General features: G+C 45.3%; 1 protein-coding gene across 2 annotated transcripts in view; it reads right to left on the bottom strand.

The window, feature by feature from the left end:
- Window positions 1–22,565, bottom strand: part of LOC124046592 (sprouty-related, EVH1 domain-containing protein 1-like) — an 82,196-nt gene that overhangs the window by 30,729 nt on the left and 28,902 nt on the right. For both annotated transcript variants that reach the window (XM_046367131.1, XM_046367130.1), the window contains one exon: window positions 19,479–19,662. In XM_046367131.1, the coding sequence (XP_046223087.1) occupies window positions 19,479–19,662 (184 nt within the window). The remainder of the gene's footprint in view (window positions 1–19,478; window positions 19,663–22,565) is intronic.

The following is a 22,565-nucleotide window of genomic DNA, read 5'->3' as shown; positions in this document are numbered from 1 at the left end:
AACATATGAGGGGGAGAGAACAGAGAGAGAAGGGGGGGGTCAGAGAGAGCAGAGAGAGAACAGAGAGCGAGAGAGAACAGTGTGAACAGAGAGAGGAGTGTAAGAAAGCAGAGAGAGGAAGAACAGAGAGAACAGAGACTAAGAGAGTGCACAGAGCAGAGAGCGCACAGAGCACACAGAGCAGAGAGCGCACAGAGCAGAGAGCGCACAGAGCACACAGAGCTGAGAGCACACAGAGCAGAGAGCGCACAGAGCACACAGAGCAGAGAGCGCACAGAGCAGAGAGCGCACAGAGCAGAGAGCGCACAGAGCAGAGAGCACACAGAGCAGAGAGCGCACAAAGCAGAGAGCACACAGAGCAGAGAGCGCACAGAGCACACAGAGCAGAGAGCACACAGAGCAGAGAGCGCACAGAGCAGAGAGAACCGAGCAGAGAGCGCACAGAGCAGAGAGAACCGAGCAGAGCGCGCACAGAGCAGAGAGAACCGAGCAGAGCGCGCACAGGGCAGAGCGCACACAGGGCAGAGCGCACACAGGGCAGAGAGAGCACAGGGCAGAGAGCGCACAGGGCAGAGAGCGCACAGGGCAGAGAGAACCGAGCAGAAAGCGCACAGAGCAGAGAGCGCACAGAGCAGAGAGAACCGAGCAGAGCGCGCACAGAGCAGAGAGAACCGAGCAGAGCGCGCATAGGGCAGAGCGCGCACAGGGCAGAGCGCGCACAGGGCAGAGAGCGCACAGGGCAGAGAGCGCACAGGGCAGAGAGCGCACAGGGCAGAGAGCGCACAGAGTGTGAACAGAGAGAGCAGAGAGTGTGAACAGAGAGAGCAGAGAGTGTGGACAGAGAGAGCAGAGAGTGTGGACAGAGAGAGCAGAGAGTGTGAACAGAGAGAGCAGAGAGTGTGAACAGAGAGAGCAGAGTGTGTGAACAGAGAGAGCAGAGAGTGTGAACAGAGAGAGCAGAGTGTGTGAACAGAGAGAGCAGAGAGTGTGAACAGAGAGAGCAGAGTGTGTGAACAGAGAGAGCAGAGAGTGTGAACAGAGAGAGCAGAGTGTGTGAACAGAGAGAGCAGAGTGTGTGAACAGAGAGAGCAGAGTGTGTGAACAGAGAGAGCAGAGTGTGAACAGAGAGAGCAGAGTGTGAACAGAGAGAGCAGAGTGTGAACAGAGAGAGCAGAGTGTGAACAGAGAGCGCAGAGTGTGAACAGAGAGCGCAGAGAGTGTGAACAGAGAGCGCAGAGAGTGTGAACAGAGAGCGCAGAGAGTGTGAACAGAGAGCGCAGAGAGTGTGAACAGAGAGAGCAGAGAGTGTGAACAGAGAGCGCAGAGAGTGTGAACAGAGAGCGCAGAGAGTGTGAACAGAGAGCGCAGAGAGTGTGAACAGAGAGAGCAGAGAGTGTGAACAGAGAGAGCAGAGTGTGTGAACAGAGAGAGCAGAGAGTGTGAACAGAGAGAGCAGAGTGTGTGAACAGAGAGAGCAGAGAGTGTGAACAGAGAGAGCAGAGTGTGTGAACAGAGAGAGCAGAGTGTGTGAACAGAGAGAGCAGAGTGTGAACAGAGAGAGCAGAGAGTGTGAACAGAGAGAGCAGAGTGTGTGAACAGAGAGAGCAGAGTGTGTGAACAGAGAGAGCAGAGAGTGTGAACAGAGAGAGCAGAGTGTGTGAACAGAGAGAGCAGAGAGTGTGAACAGAGAGAGCAGAGTGTGTGAACAGAGAGAGCAGAGTGTGTGAACAGAGAGAGCAGAGTGTGAACAGAGAGAGCAGAGTGTGAACAGAGAGAGCAGAGTGTGAACAGAGAGAGCAGAGTGTGAACAGAGAGAGCAGAGTGTGAACAGAGAGCGCAGAGAGTGTGAACAGAGAGCGCAGAGAGTGTGAACAGAGAGCGCAGAGAGTGTGAACAGAGAGCGCAGAGAGTGTGAACAGAGAGCGCAGAGAGTGTGAACAGAGAGAGCAGAGAGTGTGAACAGAGGGAGCAGCGAGTGTGAACAGAGAGCGCAGAGAGTGTGAACAGAGAGAGTAGAGAGTGTGAATAGAGAGAGTAGAGAGTGTGAACTGAGAAAACAGAGAGTGTGAACAGAGGGAGCAGCGAGTGTGAACAGAGAGCGCAGAGAGTGTGAACAGAGAGAGTAGAGAGTGTGAACAGAGGGAGCAGCGAGTGTGAACAGAGAGCGCAGAGAGTGTGAACAGAGAGAGTAGAGAGTGTGAACAGAGAGAGTAGAGAGTGTGAACTGAGAAAACAGAGAGTGTGAACTGAGAAAACAGAGAGTGAGTGAGCGAACACACAGAGACAGCGAGAGAGGGGAGAGCGAGAACAGGGCGAGAACAGGGCGAGAACAGGGCGAGAACAGGGCAAGAACAGAGCAAGAACAGAGCAAGAACAGAGCAAGAACAGAGCGAGAACAGAGCGAGAACAGCGCGAGAACAGAGCGAGAACAGAGCGAGAGAGTGAACAGAGAGAGAACAGAGCAAGAACAGAGCAAGAACAGAGCAAGAACAGAGCAAGAACAGAGCGAGAGAGAGAACAGAGAGAGAGAGGGCGCAAGCTAGGGAGAGACAGAAAGAACACAAAGAGAACAGAGCGAGAACAGAGCGAGAACAGAGCGAGAACAGAGCGAGAACAGAGCGAGAACAGAGCGAGAACAGAGCGAGAACAGAGCGAGAACAGAGCGAGAACAGAGCGAGAACAGAGCGAGAACAGCGAGAACAGAGCAAGAACAGAGCGAGAACAGAGCGAGAACAGCGCGAGAACAGCGAGAACAGAGCAAGAACAGAGCAAGAACAGAGCAAGAACAGAGCAAGAACAGAGCAAGAACAGAGCGAGAACAGAGCGAGAACAGAGCAAGAACAGAGCAAGAACAGAGCAAGAACAGAGCGAGAACAGCGTGAGAACAGCGTGAGAACAGAGCAAGAACAGAGCAAGAACAGAGCGAGAACAGCGTGAGAACAGCGTGAGAACAGAGCAAGAACAGAGCAAGAACAGAGCAAGAACAGAGCGAGAACAGCGTGAGAACAGCGTGAGAACAGAGCGAGAACAGAGCGAGAGAGTGAACAGAGTGTAAACAGAGAGAGAGAAAGTGTGAACAGAGAGAGAGGGAGAGTGAACAGAGAAAACAGAGAGAGAGGGAGAGTGAACAGAGAAAACAGAGAGAGAGGGAGAGTGAACAGAGAGAGAGTGAACAGAGAAAACAGAGAGAGTGAGCGAACACACCGAGACAGCGAGAGGGGAGATCGAGAACGGGAAGAGAACAGAGAGAGAACGGAAAGAGAGAACTGAGTGAGAATATAGAGAGCGAGAAAGAACAGAGAGCGCAAGCCAGGGAGAGAGAAAGAACAGAGAGCGCAAGCCAGGGAGAGAGAAAGAAAGAACAGCGCGGCAGAGAACAGAGCGAGAACAGAGAGTAGAAAGTAAGAGAACAGAGCGAGAACAGAGAGTAGAAAGTAAGAGAACAGAGCGAGAGAGAGAGAACAGAAAGAGTGGAGAGTAAGAAAACAGAGAGCAGAGTGTGAACAGAGAGAGTGTACAGAGAGAGAAAGTGAACAGAGAGTGTGAACAGAGAGAGAGAGTGTGTGTGTGAACAGAGTGAACAGAGAGAGAGTCTGAACAGAAAAAACAGAGAGAACAGCGAGAGAGCGGAGAGAGAGCAAGAACGGAAAGAGAACGAGAGAGAGAACAAAGAGAATGTCGTGAGTGAGAGAGAACAGAGAGAGAGAGCGCAAGCTAGGGAGAGGGAAAGAACACAGAGAGAACAGAGGGAGAGAGAGAACAGAGAGGTGGAGAGGAGGTGGAGAGAGAACACAGAACAGAGGGAGAAGGACAGAGAGTGAGAGTAGAGAGCGAACAGAGAGAATGAGAGCAAACGAGGGAGAGAACAGAGCGAGGGAGAAAGAGAGAGAGGGAACAGAGGCAGTGAGAGAAAGAGGGAAAGAGAAAGAAGAGAGAAAACAGAGAGAGAGCGAACAGAGAGAAAGAACAAACTAGGGAGAGAGAAGAGACAGAGAGAGGGGAGAGAGAAAGAACAGAGAAAGAGAGAACAGTGAACGAGCAAAATAGAGCGAGGAAACAGAGGCGGAGAGAGAGAACAGAGACCACAGAGCGAGAACAGAGATGGAGAGAACGAGAACAGAGGGAGAAAGAGGGGAAGAGCAGAGAGGTCAGAGAGTGAACAGAGAGAAAGTGAGAGAGAGAACAGTGGAAAGAATTTCTTTCCTTCTTAATGCGTTTGAGACAATCTGTTGTGTTCATGACAAGGTAGGGGTGGTATACAGAACATTACCCTATTCGTTAAAAGACCACGTCCATATTATGGCAAGAACAGCTCAAATAAGCAAAGAGACTATTACGTTAAGACATTAAGGTCAGTCAATCCGAAACATTTCAAGAACTTTGAAAGTTTCTTCAAGTGCAGTTGCAAAAACCATCAAGCACTATGATGAAACTGGCTCTCATGAGGACCACCACAGGAAAGAAAGACCCAGAGTTACCTCTGCTGCAGAGAATACGTTCATTAGAGTTAACGGCACATCAGATTTCAGCCCAAATAAATGTGAGTAACAGACACATCAACTGTTCAGAGGAGACTTTGAATCAGGCCTTCACGGTCGAATTGCTGGAAAGACATCAATACTAAAGGATACCAATAAGAAGACGAGATTTGCTTGGGCCAAGAAACACGAGCAATGGACATTAGACCGGTGGAAATCTGCCTGATGAGTCCAAATTTGAGATTTTCGGTTCCAAGCGCCGTGTCTTTGTGAGATCAGGTGAACAGATGATCTCTGCATGTGTAGTTCCCACCGTGAAGCATGGAGGAGGTGGTGTGATGGTGCTTTACTGGTGACACTGTCTGATGTATTTAGAATTCAAGACACACTTAACCAGCATGGCTACTACAGCATTTTGCAGCGATATGCCATCCCATCGGTTTTGTGCTTAGTGGGACTGTCACTTGTTTTTCAACAGGACAATGACCCAACACACCTCCAGGCTGTGTAAGGGCTATTGGACCAAGAAGGAGAGTGATGCAGTGCTGCATCAGATGACCTGGCCTCCACAATCACCAGAACTCATCCCAATTGAGATGGTTTGGGATGAGTTGGACCGCAGAGTGAAGGAAAAGCAGCCAACAAGTGCTCAGCATATATGAGAACTCCTTCAAGCCTGTATGAAAAGTATTCCAAGTGAAGCTGGTTGAGAGAATGACAAGCATGTGCAAAGCTCTCATCAAGGCCAAGGGTGGGTACATTGAAGAATATAAAATATATTTAGATTTGTTTAAACTTTTTTTGGTTACTACAGGAATCGATGTGTTATTTTATAGTTTTGATATCTTCACTGTTATTCTACAATGTAGAAAATAGTACGAAATTAAGAAAAACCTTTGAATGATTAGGTGTGTCCAAACATTTGACTGGTACTGTACATGATCAAATACTAGTCTTAGAATCAACTTAAAGACTACAAGAACCCACTGGTTTCTCCAATTACATTACATTTACTACCAGACAAAATACAAACCCTCCATGGCAAAAAGGCCTGTGGTGTTGATGGTATCCTGAATGAAATGATAAAATATACAGACCACAAATTCCAATTGGCTAGAGTTAAACTCTTTAACATCATCCTTAGCTCTGGCATCTTCCCTAATATTTGGAACCAAGAACTGATCACCCCAATCCACAAAAGTGGGAGACAAATTTGACCTCAATAACTAACGTGGGACATGCGTCAACAGCAACCTTGGGAAAATCCTCTGCATTATCAATAAAAGCAGATGTACTGAAAACAATGTACAGGGCAAATGTCAAAATGGCTTTTTACCAAATTACCATACGACAGACCATGTACTCACCCTGCACACCCTAATTGACAAACAAACCAAAACAAAGGTGAAGTAGTCTCATGCTCTGTTGATTTCCAAAAAGCTTTTGACTCAAGTTGGCATGAGGGTCTGCTATACAAATTGATGGAAAGTGGTGTTGGGGGAAAAACACACGACATTATAAAATCCATGTACACAAACAAGTGTGTGGTTAGAAATTGGCAATAAATACACTTTTCTTTCCAAAGGGTCGTGGGGTGAAACAGGGATGCAGCTTAAGCCCCACCCTCTTCAACATATATATCAACGAATTGACGAGGACACTAGAACAGTCTGCAGCACCCAGCCTCACCTTACTAAAATGTGAAGTCAAATGTCTACTGTTGGCTGATGATCTGGTGCTTCTGTCCCCACCCAAGGAGGACCGACAGCAGCACCTAGATTTTCTGCACAGATTCCGTCAGACCTGGGCCCTGACAGTAAATCTCAGTAACAGAAATAATGGTGTTCCAAAAAAGGTCCAGTTTCCAGGACCACAAATACAAAATCTATCTAGACACCGTTGCCATATACCACAGAAAAAACTATATATACCTTGGCCTAAACATCAACGCCACAGGTAACATCCACAAAGCTGTGAACAATCTGAGTCAAGGCTAGAAGGGCCTTCTTTGCCATCAAAAGCAACATACAAAACCAACATACCAATTAGGATCTGGATAAAAACACTTGAATCAGTTATAGAACTCATTGCCCGTTATGGTTGAGGTCTAGGGTCCAAGAATTCATGGAACAAACACCAAATTGAGACTGCATGAAGAATTCTTCAAAATATATGTTCTGTCTACAACGTAAAACACCAAATAATGCATGCAGAGCAGAACTAGGCCGATACCCGCTAATTATCCAAATCCAGAAATGAGACGTTGAATTCTATAACCACCTAAAAGGAAGTGATTCCCAAAACCTTCCATAACGAAGCCATCACCTACAAAGAGATGAACCTGGGGCTCTGTTCAAAAACACAAACAGACCCCACAGAGCCTCAGGACAGCAACACAATTAGACCCAAACAAATCACAAGAAAACAAAAAGTTAATTACTTGACATACTGGAAAGAATTAACAAAAACTGAGCACACTAGAATGCTATTTGGCCCTAAACAGAGATTACACAGTGGCAGAAGACCTGAACACTGACTGACCCAAAATTAAGGAAATCTAACTATGTTCAGACTCAGTGAGCATAGCCTTGCTATTGAGACAGGCCCCTGTGGGCAGACCTGGCTCTCAAGAAAAGACAGGCTATGTGCACACTGCCCACAAAACAAGGTGGAAACTGAGCTGCACTTCCTAACCTCCTGCCAAATGTATTACAGACACATATTTCCATCAGATTACACAAACCAACAAAGAATTCAAAACAACAAATCCACATTTTGATAATCTCACAAACAGCTGAAGTTGGAAGTTTCCATACACCTTAGCCAGATACATTTAAACGCAGTTATTCCACAATTCCTGACATTTTATCGTAGTAAAAATTCCATCTTAGGTCAGTTAGGATGCCCACTTTATTTTAAGAATGTGAAATGTCAGAAGAATAGTAGAGAGAATGATTTATTTCTGATTTTATTTCATCACATTCCCAGTGGGTCAGAAGTTTACATGCACTCAATTAGTATTTGGTAGCATTGCCTTTAAATTGTTTAACTTGGATCAAACATTTCAGGTAGCCTTGCACAATAAGTTGGGTGAATTTTGGCCCATTCCTCCTGACAGAGCTGGTGTAACTGAGGTTTGTAGGCCTCCTTGCTCGCAAACGCTTTTTCAGTTCTGCCCACATATTTTCTATAGGCTTGAGGTCAAGACTTTCTGATGGCCACTCCAATACCTTGACTTTGTTGTCCTTAAGCCATTTTGCCCACAACTTTGGAAGTATGCTTGGGGTCATTGTCCATTTGGAAGAACCATTTGCGACCAAGCTTCAACTTCCTGAATGATGTCATGAGATGTTGCTCATGTCCCCCAGGGCTCTGTTCTAGGCCCTCTCCTATTCTCGCTATACACCAAGTCACTTGGCTCTGTCATAACCTCACATGGTCTCTCCTATCATTGCTATGCAGACGACACACAATTAATCTTCTCCTTTCCCCCTTCTGATGACCAGGTGGCGAATCGCATCTCTGCATGTCTGGCAGACATATCAGTGTGGATGACGAATCACCACCTCAAGCTGAACCTCGGCAAGACGGAGCTGCTCTTCCTCCCGGGGAAGGACTGCCCGTTCCATGATCTCGTCATCACGGTTGACAACTCCATTGTGTCCTCCTCCCAGAGCGCTAAGAACCTTGGCATGATCCTGGACAACACCCTGTCGTTCTCAACTAACATCAAGGCGGTGGCCCGTTCCTGTAGGTTCATGCTCTACAACATCCGCAGAGTACGACCCTGCCTCACACTGGAAGCGGCGCAGGTCCTAATCCAGGCACTTGTCATCTCCCGTCTGGATTACTGCAACTCGCTGTTGGCTGGGCTCCCTGCCTGTGCCATTAAACCCCTACAACTCATCCAGAACACCGCAGCCCGTCTGGTGTTCAACCTTCCCAAGTTCTCTCACGTCACCCCGCTCCTCCGCTCTCTCCACTGGCTTCCAGTTGAAGCTCGCATCCGCTACAAGACCATGGTGCTTGCCTACGGAGCTGTGAGGGGAACGGCACCTCAGTACCTCCAGGCTCTGATCAGGCCCTACACCCAAACAAGGGCACTGCGTTCATCCACCTCTGGCCTGCTCGCCTCCCTACCACTGAGGAAGCACAGCTCCCGCTCAGCCCAGTCAAAACTGTTCGCTGCTCTGGCCCCCCAATGGTGGAACAAACTCCCTCACGATGCCAGGACAGCGGAGTCAATCACCACCTTCCGGAGACACCTGAAACCCCACCTATTTAAGGAATACCTAGGATAGGATAAGTAATCCCTCTCACCCCCCCTTTAAGATTTAGATGCACTATTGTAAAGTGACTGTTCCACTGGATGTCACAAGGTGAATGCACCAATTTGTAAGTCGCTCTGGATAAGAGCGTCTGCTAAATGACTTAAATGTAAATGTAAATGCTTCAATATATCCATATGGCATCATGAGGCAGGAGAACTATCTATTTTGTGAAGTGCACCAGTCCCTCCTGCAGCAAAGCACCCCCACAACATGATGCTGCCACCATCGTGCCTCACGGTTGGGATGGGTGTTCTTCAGCTTGCAAGCCTCCCCCTTTTCCCTCCAAACATAACGATGGTCATTATGACCAAACATTCTATTTTTGTTTCATCAGACCAGAGGACATTTCTCCAAAAAGTATGATCTTAGTCCCCATGTGCAGGCGATTTTGGAACAGTGGCTTCTTCCTTGCTGAGCGGCCTTTCAGGTTATGTCAATATAAGACTTGTATCACTGTGGATATAGATCCTTTTGTACCGGTTTCCTCCAGCATCTTCACAAGGTCCTTTGCTGTTGTTCTGGGATTGATTTGCACAATTCCAACCAAAGTACGTTCATCTTTTGGAGACAGAACACGTCTCCTTCCTGAAGGTTATGACGGCTGCGTGGTCCCATGGTGTTTATACTTGTGTACTATTGCTTGTACAGATGAACGTGGTACCTTTAAGTGCTTGGAAATTGCACCGAAGGATGAACCAGACTTGTGGAGGGCTACAATTGTTTTCCTGAGGTCTTTGCTGATTTCTCTTGATTTGCCCATGATGTCAAGAAAAGAGGCACCGCGTTTGAAGGTAGGCCTTGAAATACATCCACAGGTACACCTCCGATTGACTCAAATGATGTCAATTAGCCTAACAGAAGCTTCTAAAGCTATGACATAATTTGCTGGAATTGTCCAAGCTGTTTGAAGGCACAGTCAACTTAGTGTATGTAAACTTCTGACCCACTGGAATGATGATACAGTGAATTATAAGTGAAATAATAATCTGTAAAGAATTGTTGGAAAAAAATACTTGCGTCATGCACAAAGTAGATGTCCTAACCAACTTGCCAAAACTATAGTTTGTTAACAAGGCATTTATGGAGTGGTTGAAAAACTAGTTTTAATGACTCCAACTTTAGTGTATGTAAACTTCCGACTTCAACTGTATCTATGGGGTGAAATACCACAGTGTGCCATCACAGCAGCAACATTTGTGACCAGTTGCCACAAGAAAAGGGCAACCAGTGAAGAACAAACATTATAAAAACAAACCATATTTATGTTTATTTACTATCCTTTTTGTACTTTAACTATTTGCACATCGTTACAACACTGTATATAACCATAATATGACATTTGACATCGTCACAGTGCCATGCGTTTTTTCACCAATGCCCCATATACTACCCACCACCTGTATGCTCTCATTGGCTGGACCTCACTTCATATTTGTCGCCAAACCCACTTGCTCCAGGTCATCTATAAGTCTTTGCTATGTAAAGCCCCGCCTTATCTCAGCTCAATGGTCACCATACCAGCACCCACCCGTAGCACGCGCTCGAGCAGGTATATTTCACTGGTCATCCCCAAAGCCAACTGCTCATTTGGCCGCCTTTCTTTCCAGTTCTCTGCTTCCAATGACTGAAGTTGGAGACTCATCTCCCTCACTAAATTTAAGCATCAGCTGTCAGAGCAGCTTACCGATCATTGTACCTGTACACAGCCCATCTGTAAATAGCCCACCCAACTACCTCATCCCCGGGACCACCCATACGTAGAATGTATGCACACATGACGGCATATATTATTATTATATTGTTATTTATTACTTGCTCCTTTGCACCCCAGTATTTCTACTTGCACATTCATCTTCCGCACATCTATTTCTCCAGTGTTTAATTGCTAAAATGTTATTATTTTGCCACTATGGACAATTTATTGCCTTACCTCCCTAATCTTACATTTGCACACAATGTATTTATAATTTTCTATTGTGTTATTGACTGTACGTTTGTTTATCCCATGTGTAACTCTGTTGTTTGTGTCACACTGCATTGCTTTATCTTGGCCAGGTCACAGTTGTAAATAAGAACATGTTCTCAACTGGCATGCCTGGTTAAATGAAGGTGAAATAAATCAAATAAAAATATTCAAAATCAAATCAAATTGTATTAGTCACATGCGCTGAATACAACAGTAAATTCTTACTTACGAGCCCCTAACCAACAGTACAGTTTTAAAAAATACAGATAAGAATAAGAGATAAAAGTATCAAGCAATTAAAAAGCAGCAGTAAAAAATTATATATACAGGGGGGTGCCGGTATAGAGTCAATGTGCGGGGGCACCGGTTAGTTGAGGTAGTATGTACATGTCGGTAGAGTTAAAGTGACTATGCATAGATGACGACAGAGTGGCATTGGTGTGGAGATGGGAGGGTGGAGATGGGAGGGTGGAGAAGGGGGGGGGCAATACAAATAGTCAGGGTAGCATTTGACTAGATGTTCAGGAGTCTTATGGCTTGGGGGTAGACGCTGTTTAGAAGCCTCTTGGACCTAGACTTGGCGCTACGGTACCGCTTGCCGTGGGGTAGCAGAGAGAACAGTCTATGACCAGGGTGGCTGGAGTCTTTGACAATATTTAGGGCCTTCGTCTGACACCGCCTGGTGTAGAGGTCCTGGATGGCAGGAAGCTTGGCCCCAGTGATGTACTGGGCCGTTCGCACTACCCTCTGCAGTGCCTTGCGGTCGGAGGCCGAGCAGTTGCCATACCAGGCAGCGGATGCAACCAGCCAGGATGCTCTCGATGGTGCAGCTGTAGAAACTTTTGAGGATCTGAGGACTTTTTCGGTCTCCTGGGGGGGTATAGGTTTTGTTGTGCCCGCTTCACGACTGTCATGGTGCGCTAGGACCATGTTAGTTTGTTGGTGATGTGGACACCAAGTAACTTGAAGCTCTCAACCTGCTCCACAGCAGCTCCGTCAATGAGATTTTCCTGTAGTCCACAATCATCTCCTTTGTCTTGATCACGTTGAGGGAGAGGTTGTTGTCCTGGCACCACACAACCAGGTCTCTGACCTCCTACCTCTAGGCTGTCTCGTTGCTGTCGGTAATCAGGCCTACCACTGGTGTATCATTGACAAATTTAATGATGGTGTTGGAGTCGTGCCTGGCCGTGGAGTCATGAGTGAACAGGGAGTACAGTAGGGGGCTGAACAGGGAGTACAGTAGGGGGCTGAACAGGGAGTACAGTAGGGGGCTGAGCACGCACCCCTGAGGGGCCCCTGTATTGATGATCAGTGTGGCGGATGTGTTGTTGCCTACTCTTACCACCTGGGGGTGGCCTGTCAGGAAGTCCAGGATCCAGTTGCAGAGGGAGGTGTTTAGTCCCAGTGTCTTTAGCTTATTGATGAGCTTTAAGGGCGCTATGGTATTGAACTGTAGTCAATGAATAGCATTCTCACATAGGTGTTCCTTTTGTCCAGGTGGGAAAGAGCAGTGTGGAGTGCACACTGCGGCCTTGTGAATGTTGACCTGTTTAAAGGTCTTACTCACATTGGCTGCGGAGAGCGTGATCATACAGTCTTCCGGAACAGCTGGTGCTCTCATGCATGTTTCAGTGTTACTTGCCTCCAAGCGAGCATAGAAGTAGTCTAGGTCGTCCGGGAGGATATTCCTTTGGGACGTTGAGTGTAATGTTTACGGTTCATTTTATATTGTTTATTTCACTTTTGTTTATTATCCATTTTACTTGCTTTGGCAATGTAAACATACGTTTCCAATGCCAATAAAGCCCTTTGAATTTAATTGAGAACAGAGCGCAAATAGAGAGAGCCGAAAACACAGAGAGAACAGAAGAGGGAGAGAGAGCGAAAACAGTTCAAGAGGACTGAGCGAGAGAACAGAGTCGAGAAGTCTCATTGGTGGCAATATCAGGAGCCAGCTGACTCATCAGTAGACTCTGTGCCGCATCATTGCGCTTATAGGCAGATCCCCCCCCAAACATTGCAGTCACCACCTCATCTCTCTCAATCTCTCCCTCACTTTCTCTTTTTCAGTCTATTTTGTCACCCTCCATTTCTTACAGTTTGACTGGCGATCTTCATCTCCTTCCCTTGTTCCCATTGTCTTTCTAGTAAAATGGTGGTTTGGACCTCCCGCTTTAACAAGCCCCTGGGGTGGGTGACATCACCAGAATCATGCTCTATATAGCACGGTGGCCCAGGCTCAGAATAGACAGTTATAATCGAAGTGTCTTAGCAGGCAGGAGCCACTTATCTACGATACTTAAGAGTCACCTATTAATTATTGTCAAAGGAAATGGTCATCAATCTAATTTTTTAACATGAATAAAGAGACGCACGGGCTTCACAGTTTCAGGACGAGAGCATAGGAATATATGACTAGAAGCTCAGCGCACCAATATCCAATAAGTTCTGTCCTTCATTCCCTTTTTCCTCTATCTTTTTAGTTTGACATCCTACATCCCTCATCCCACATTCCCCTCTCCTGAGCAGTCTGCCCATCTCTTCTCTCTGATGATGTCAGCATGCACCACACAATCACGCAGCCCGCTCCTATTTACAGATACCTTCTCTGCGCAGAGGAGGAAAGCCAAACAGCCACTTCCTGTGTGACAGTGTATGTGTGTGTGACTGTGTGTGTAAGGCGGAGGTTGATGGTGATCTCATCCCACGACCCCCTCTGTGTGGAATGTGTCACAGGCTGAGTTGGTGCATAGTACATTGCGAACATGCTTGCTCTCCATTGTGACAGATGAGTGAGTGTGTGGTGTGTATGAGGCCCTCAGAGTGAGTGTGAGGTGTTTTAGGTTTGTGTGACTCCCTGAGTGGGAGGTTTGTAAAGTTTTATACGATACTTAGGCTACATGTCATTAGGCTGGGCGACATATTTCCCACATTATTAACAGTATTTGATGTTTTTGAATAATACAAGTTCTACATTTGTTTTACGAGCAGTGCATGACTCTAGGGTGGCAACACATGAAATACTAGTCAAAAGTTGAGACACCAACTAATTTAAGGGTTTTTCATTATTTGTATTTTATTTTATCTTGGCCAGGTCACAGTTGTAAATAAGAACATGTTCTCAACTGGCATGCCTGGTTAAATGAAGGTGAAATAAATCAAATAAAAATATTCAAAATCAAATCAAATTGTATTAGTCACATGCGCTGAATACAACAGTAAATTCTTACTTACGAGCCCCTAACCAACAGTAGTTTAAAAAAATACAGATAAGAATAAGAGATAAAAGTATCAAGCAATTAAAAAGCAGCAGTAAAAAAATATATATACAGGGGGGTGCCGGTATAGAGTCAATGTGCGGGGGCACCGGTTAGTTGAGGTAGTATGTACATGTCGGTAGAGTTAAAGTGACTATGCATAGATGACGACAGAGAGTGGCATTGGTGTGGAGGTGGGAGGGTGGAGATGGGAGGGTGGAGAAGGGGGGGGGGCACCCTTTGCCTTGATGACAGCTTTGCACACTCTTGGCATTATCTCAACCAGCTTCACCTGGAATGCTTGTCCAACAGCCTTGAAAGAGTTCCCACATATGCTGAGCACTTGTTTTCTGCTTTTCCTTCACTCCGTGATCCAACTCATCCCAAACCATCTCAATTGGGTTGAGGTCGGGTGATTGGGGAGGTCAGGTCATCTGATGCAGCACTCCATCACTCTCCATCTTGGCCAAATAGCCCTTACACAGCCTGGAGGTGTGTTGGGTCATTGTCCTGTTGAGAAACAAATGATAGTCCCACTAAGCGCATAACATATTGGATGGCGTATCACTGCAGAATGCTGTGGTAGCCATGCTGGTTGAATGTACCTTGAATTCTAAATAAATCACAGACAATGTCATCAGCAAATCACCCCCACACCACCTCCTCCATGCCTCAAGGTGGGAACCACACATGCGGAGATCATCCGTTCACCTACTCTGCGTCCCACAACGACAGGGCGATCGGAACCAAAAATCTCAAATTTGGACTCAGACCAAAAGGACAGATTTCCACCGGTCTAATGTCCATTGCTCATGTTTCTTGGCTCAAGCAAGTATCTTCTTCTTATTGGTGACCTTTAGTAGTGGTTTCCTTGCAGTAATTCGACCACGAAGGCCTGATTCACGCAGTCTCCTCAGAACAGTTGATGTTGAGACGTGTCTGTTACTTGAACTCTGTTAAGCATTTATTTGGGCTGCAACATCTGAGGCTGGTAACTCTAATGAACTTATCCACTGCAGCTGGTTTTCTTTCCTGTTTCGCACAAAACCATTCAAAACGAAGTCCGAAGTTTTTTTTTCCTTTTCCCGAAATAGTCACATTACGTCACAAAGCCTGCTGCTGTGGTAATTCTTCAAAGAGAGGATGCCGTATTGAGAAATGATGTAGCCTAAGCTACTGATAACAGACCTTTTACAAGACTAAATTATGAGAGGATCATTTGATTATTATTAAAAGAGATTGAGACCAGATAGGCTACTTTAAGAAACTTTCTGGATGGCATTCGGAAAGTATTCAGACACTTTCCCTTATTAAGCAAAAAAACAAACAGAATACCCTTATTTACATAAGTATTCAAACCCTTTGATATGAGACTCAAAAACTAACCTCAGATGCATCCTGCTTCCATTGATCATCCTTGAGATGTTTCTACAACGTGGAGTCCACCTGTGGTAAATTCAATTGAATGGATACAATTTGGAAAGGCACACACCTGTCTATATAAGGTCCCATAGTTGACAGTGCATGTCAGAGTAAAAACCATGCAATGAGGTTGAAGGAATTTTCTGTAGAGTGTCGAGACAGGACTGTGACGAGACACAGATCCGGGGAAAGGTAGCAAAAAATGTCTGCAGCATTGAGGGTCCCCAAGAACACAGTAGCCTCCTGCCCGGCCAATCTGAGCAATCGAGGGAGAAGGGTCTTGGTGAGGGAGGTGACCAAGAACCCGATGGTCACTCTGACAGAGCTCCAGAGTTCCACTGTGGAGATGGGAAAACCTTACAGAAGGACAACTATCTCTGTAGCACTTCACCAATCAGGCCTTTATGGTATAGTACCCAGACAGAAGTCACTTCTCAGTAAAAGGCACGGCAGCCTGCTTGGAGTTTGCCAAAAGGCACCTGAAGACTCTCAGACCATAAGAAACCAGATTCTCTGGTCTGGTGAAACCAAGATTGAACTTTTTGGCCTGAATGCCAAGCATCACATCTGGAGGAAACATGGCACCATCCCTACGGTGAAGCATGGTGGTGGCTGCATCATGCTGTGGGGGTGTTTTTCAGCGGCAGGGACTGGGAAACAAATCAGGATCGAGGGAAAGATGAACAGAGCAAAGTACAGCGAGATGTTGGATGAAAACCTGCTCAGGACCTCAGACTGGGGCGAAGGATCACTTTCCAACAGGACAACGACCCTAAACACACAGCCAAGACAATGCAGGAGTGGCTTTGGGACAAGTCTCTGAATGTCCTTGAGTGGCCCAGCCAGAGCACAGACTTGAATCCGATATAACATCTCTGGAGAGACCTGAAAATAGCTGTGCAGTGACGCTACCCATCCAAACTGATTGAGCTTAAGAGGATCTGCAGAGACGAATGGGAGAAACTCCCCAGATACAGGTGTGCCAAGCTTGTAGCGTCACACCCAAGAAAATTCAAGGCTGTAATCACTGCCAAAGGTGATTCAACAAAGTACTGAGTAAAGGGTCTGAATACTGAAACGTGACCGACCGGCTCTAATCAGTTTTCTGCAGCAAAATTTTAAAGTGTGTTTTTCACATTACACAAAAGTAGAGCCTCAAAGCTACAAAATGGTATATTACACACTACAGTTGAGGAACAATTTGAAAGTAATTCTGCTTTTACAGTTGATAAACTTGTAAACTCACTTTTGAGAAATTAGCCTTCTGAATGTTTTGGTACTACTGCTGGAGTCCTTTGTCTACACCTATTCAGCATCGTTGACACCCTCTTAAGCTTCAGCCCCACCCATCTCTTTAAGGATTGATCCGAGTGTTTTGTATGAACAGCAGTAGTCAAGCACCCAAGCTAACTTGCTATCTACTTCCAGACAAATGAGTGAACAACTCACTGAACATTACTCGCCCTAGCAGAGCGGGTTAGGCTGTTATGTTATCCAGAGCATTGGTGACTGCAACTGTGCGGTCAGATTGTCCGGCTGTAAATTCAGAGTGCTTCGCACTCAGTGCACACTGGACGCTCTGGCCGATGAATAGGGTTGATCCGACCTCACGACAGCAGTCAAGCACACAAGTTAACATGCCAACATTGGCTAGCTACAAATGAGAGAAAAACCCCACTCTGACCATTTTACTCGCCTTAGCAGAGCTGGTTAGGGTGTTTTCATGGTATTCAGAGCGTTGGTGCCTGGAACTGTGCTGCTGGCAACAATTTAATTCCGCTTTTATGCCGACGACACCGGCCATATTCAACGGGTGTTGAGCGTTCATAAATTCATCATCACTTATTCTGCGCTCTGGCACACTCAGATGAGAGTGCTCTGAAATCTGAGTAGATGGCCAGACTGGATTTACAAAATGCACCCAAAATGGTTACTTGCATAGTGGAGTCTTTTGTTAAAGACATGTAATGGTAACTAACACACTTTTGTACATTGCACTATGCCATACAATTTACCTTATTTTAGCACCCAAAAAACATAATACTTCCAGGTCAACTGTAATATGAAAAACATTGTAAAGCACAATTTCTCCCCTTTCCAGCAAAATCAATGACAAGACTTTCATGCTGCCCATCTCTGCATGATTGAAGAAGGCAATGAGCTCTGTCGGGTATTTAAAAAAAATGGTGGATGGGGAAGCGAAACCTATTGTGTGCTAGTGAAAGGGGGAGATATGTCGTGTGGTGAAACAGCTTTCTTCACCCGATCTGTCCAACTTATCACATCTAAAATGTAAATAAAACACTATAAAGAGTTTATATAATGTGTCATTACATACCTACTTGAAGATTTGTGTCGAATTTAAATCCGGTTTTTAGGGCAGCGCTAAAAGTTTTTAGAAGTAAACAGCAGCTGTCGCAGCTTTTGAGTCATGCAGAGATGATGCAAAAAATGAATGCATTCAGTTGTACAATTGACTAGGTAACCCCTTTACCCTGTGCCTTTCTTGTTTTTAATCTGTGACAGAAGGGCTACCCCTGGTGGAAAGAGACTGTACGGCACAAAATGAGATGTAAATGCATGCCGTATGTTATGTAGTGACACGTCACAACGTACCGCGCGTCAGAGGGGTCAGATTTGTCAACACTGCATCGAAACTTAGTTCACACCCCGGATTTTGATGCCAACACAGTCGCTACAGTCCCATTAGGTTTCATTGTAGCCTCGTTTGAATGCTGCGGATGCGCAAATTTGTATGGAATGCGGTTAGTCACCGTCAGCTAGCTAGGTAAACAATGAACCATAATCCTAACTCATGACGTTACCACCCTGCATGAATCTGCAGGTAGCTAACCAACCAGGTTCAATGTTAGCTAGCTAACAGACTATAGCTAGCCGAGCAAATTGCTCTTAGATACGTGTATGATCTTATTATTTGTAACGTTAGCTAGCCAGCCAGCCAGCTAGCTAATAGTATAATTTTACTTGAAATGAAACCACTTTGTCAAAATTAGAAACGTGCAATATCTGAAAAATGTAGCTGGCTAGACTATCTTACCCGTATACATCATTCATGGATGGACGCATCTCCTGTCGGGATGCCATGGCTGCCCTTAGTTTGAAGATGTAATCCGGAAAGAGGTGTTTTCTCAATCTCCTTAGCTATCACTCAAATTCCACGGATTTAAATAAATAAATAAATAAATAAATAGTCCTCCAGAAAGTGGAGACCAACACTTATGCAGCTTTACTACACAATATATATATTTTTAAATCCGCGTTAGACAGGATTACCTAGACATACTGAACAAATCAAATAGACAGAAGCATGCTATATGGCAGACCATTCCAAACTCATCTCTTGGCATGTCCAGCCCACTCATTATCTCACCGAATCACGGTTTGAGTGATAGTTTAGCCACAGAAAAGACAACCAACTAGAATCGTAATTTAACCATTGTATTCGTATTTACAGAAGGCATACATGTTTGTTAATGAGGCACATTAAAGTTCACATGTTCGAGAAAGCATTTCTGCCAAAAAAACACATTTTGATTAAAAATAAGTTTACGTTCAAACGGCTCTCCTGTGAAGCAGTAATGGGTAAGAAATGTGATATCTCAGTTTTTATTTTTAATACATTTGCTAAAATGTCTAAAAACCCGTTTGCTTTGTCATTATGGGGTATCATGTGTAGATTGGTACGGTTGTAATGTAACTAAATGGGTCTGAATACTTATAGCCTATAGTGCTTTTAACCCCTGTGCATCATCAATTGGAAAGAGATGTAGAACGTTTAATAGACAGACTAAATTAGCAAAACAATTTCTTATAATTATTAGTAAAACGCTCCCGTTATTAGGTCAAGTTTATCTACATTAAAATATTGTCAACAAAAATGTAAAAAAATCCTAAAATGAATTGCAGGCCTATTTTAACAGTTCTGACAGTTATTTTTTTAGCTTAATGAGGAGAATTGCACTCAGTGTGTGTGTGTGTGGTAAGCGAGGTGAACCCTTACCGATTTGTCTTTGAGCCGCTCCCCCTTGATGAGGAAGTCTGCTGTGGTGCTGCTGTCACTGTCCGGTGTCCGGCTGACTTTGTAGACAGTGACGCAGCTGAGGCCCCCAGCTCCCAGAGGCAGCCACCCACCACTGGGGTCATCCCGAGTCATGACCACTGCTCTCACACGCGCATAACTGTCACTGAACAGAGAGAGAGAGAGAAAGGGAAAGACATGATTAGGGTGGGACTGTAACAAGACCATGGCATAAACTACCTCTGCATATAGAGAGAACACATACTATGACAACACAACCATGTTGCCTCGAGTACAGGGCTGCCATTGCACAGACAAAAAATGGTTAGGCATAATGACCGCAACACAGCCACTGCTTGAACACATGCATGACTTGTCACGAAAGGATATGTTATGGCTGTCCTGTAAGGATCCAAATGTGTCAGATCAGCTTCTCAAAAAGTAACTTCAGCCTGATCCGTCTCAAGCGCAGTGCGGGAAGGAGGGAACTGGTGGGGGTTGACAGCTCACACCCTGTTGTAAATCAAGGTCAAGAACCTTCAGCCAGATCCGTCTCAAGCTCAGTGTGGGAAGGAGGGAACTGGTGGGGGTTGACAGCTCACACCCTGTTGTAAATCAAGGTCAAGAACCTTCAGCCAGATCCGTCTCAAGTGCAGTGTGGGAAGGAGGGAACTGGTGGGGGTTGACAGCTCACACCCTGTTGTAAATCAAGGTCAAGAACCTTCAGAACCTTCAGCCGGGAAGGAGGGAAGACATCCTGTTGTAAATCAAGGTCAAGAAAGCAGATCAGTCAGTGGGAAGGAGGGAACTGGTGGGGGTTGACAGCTCACACCCTGTTGTAAATCAAGGTCAAGAACCTTCAGCCAGATCCGTCTCAGCTCAGTGTGGGAAGGAGGGAACCTTCATCCAGTAAATCAAGGTCAAGAACCTTCATCCAGATCCGTCTCAATCGCAGTGTGGGAAGGAGGGAACTGGTGGGGGTTGGACAGCTCACACCCTGTTGTACATCAAGGTCAAGAACCTTCAGCCAGCTCAGTCTCAAGCGCAGTGTGGGAAGGAGGGAACTGGTGGGGGTTGACAGCTCACACCCTGTTGTAAATCAAGGTCAAGAACCTTCAGCCAGATCCGTCTCAAGCACAGTGTGGGAAGGAGGGGACTGGTGGGGGTTGACAGCTCACCCTATTGTAAATCAAGGTCAAGAACCTTCAGCCAGATCCGTCTCAACCGCAGTGTGGGAAGGAGGGAACTGGTGGGGGTTGACAGCTCACCCTGTTGTAAATCAAGGTCAAGAACCTTCAGCCAGATCCGTCTCAAGCGCAGTGTGGGAAGGAGGGAACTGGTGGGGGTTGACAGCTCACACCCTGTTGTAAATCAAGGTCAAGAACCTTCAGCCAGATCCGTCTCAAGCGCAGTGTGGGAAGGAGGGAACTGGTGGGGGTTGACAGCTCTGTTGTAAATCAAGGTCAAGAACTTTCAGCCATTTCCCTCTGCAAATTCACACAAGAATGTGCCTTTGTTTCACAGATGTTTCACAGACATATCCCGCCGAAACCCTAATATGTTCTAAAGCGAATACCGGAACAATATTTCTAACAAAAATGTGGGGAATGGGCAGAGGTTACCTCGGTGTGGTTGTTACTTTGTGATGTCATAAATGATTTAAAATGAAATACTGTAACTTGAAAGGTATACACATAATGTATGAAGTGTCCATCTGATGCGTTGTGCATGAAAGTCATTTTGTTAAGAGGGATGTGATTTTAGAAACTAGAAGAGGAAATTATTTCTATAACTTTGTACCGCCCCTGAGGTCAGAGAGCGTGTCAGCCTCTTTAACTGCCTCTTTTGAACGAACTGTATAAAACAATGGGTTAAGAATTAACATATCAGACCAGAGAGATGTTGAGTTGCAGCTCACGTCCAAAGTGGTTCGAACTCTGAAATTTCAACAAAAAGGTAGAGATCTTTAGAGTTTAATTCGGGAGATGGTAACTCTTTAAAGAACCGCTCTCATGGTGCATCAATTCCAAATGAGTTAATTGTTACATGATTCATTTAAAATTGGATAACAATTAAACAGTTAGTTGATGAGATAAATAACAGTCATCAGATTAATGAAAGTAAAGTCACAACACACACCATAACCAACCGTAATGTGACACTCACAAATGTCAGTAAGAGTGAGAGAGAAAGAGAGAGAGGATAACAGAAAGAGAATTGGGGGTGTAAGAGAAACAGTCATTAGAAATGACAGGTAATAAAATACAAATGGCAGGAAGGCCTGAGAACCCAACACATCCCAAAAAAACGAGAACAATTGTTTACAACCTCCATATCCCATTGGACCTCATGAGATGTCACTGACTGATGTAGGGCCCTATAAATTCCGTATTATTTTTGGCCCGATTCTGCTTTTCCCCCAAATTCTGTTTCCTCCGTTTTGTTTTTCCAGGTTTCTAGTTCAGGTTAACTCTCAAAATCACATGGTTTGGTCATCATGACCAAGCATGCATCCAAGCTCGCATGTGGATTATGTCTAACCCCACTAGACAAGTTCATGAAACGCAGGTTAAAATACCAAAACCAACTGTGAACCAAATACACTGAACAAAAATATAAAACGCAACATGTAAAGTGTTGGTCCCATGTTTCATGAGCTGAAATACAAGAGCCCAGAAATGTTGCACAAGCAACACAAAAAGCTTACATCCAAGTCAGTGAGCATTTATCCTTTGCCAAGATATTCCATCCACGTGACAGGTGTGGCATATCAAGAAGCTGATTAAACCGCATGATCATTACACAGGTTCACCTTGTGCTGGGAACAAAAGACCATTCTAAAATGTGCCATTTTGTCACACAATGCCACAGATTTCTCAAGTTGAGGGAGCATTCAATTGGCATGCTGACTGCAGGAATGTCCAGCAGAGCGGTTGCCAGAATTTTTAATGTTAATTTCTCTACCATAAGCAGCCTCCAAAACCATTTCTTTTTCTTTTACCATTTTCTAAATTGTAGAATAATAGTGAAGACATCAAAACTATGAAGTGCAGAAGTGCAGAAGTGCAA

Source organism: Oncorhynchus gorbuscha, linkage group LG10 (assembly GCF_021184085.1).
Source record: "Oncorhynchus gorbuscha isolate QuinsamMale2020 ecotype Even-year linkage group LG10, OgorEven_v1.0, whole genome shotgun sequence".
NCBI lineage: Eukaryota > Metazoa > Chordata > Actinopteri > Salmoniformes > Salmonidae > Oncorhynchus > Oncorhynchus gorbuscha.
The sequence above is the reverse complement of the archived record's forward strand: the minus strand, read 5'-3'. Positions and strand labels throughout refer to the sequence as shown.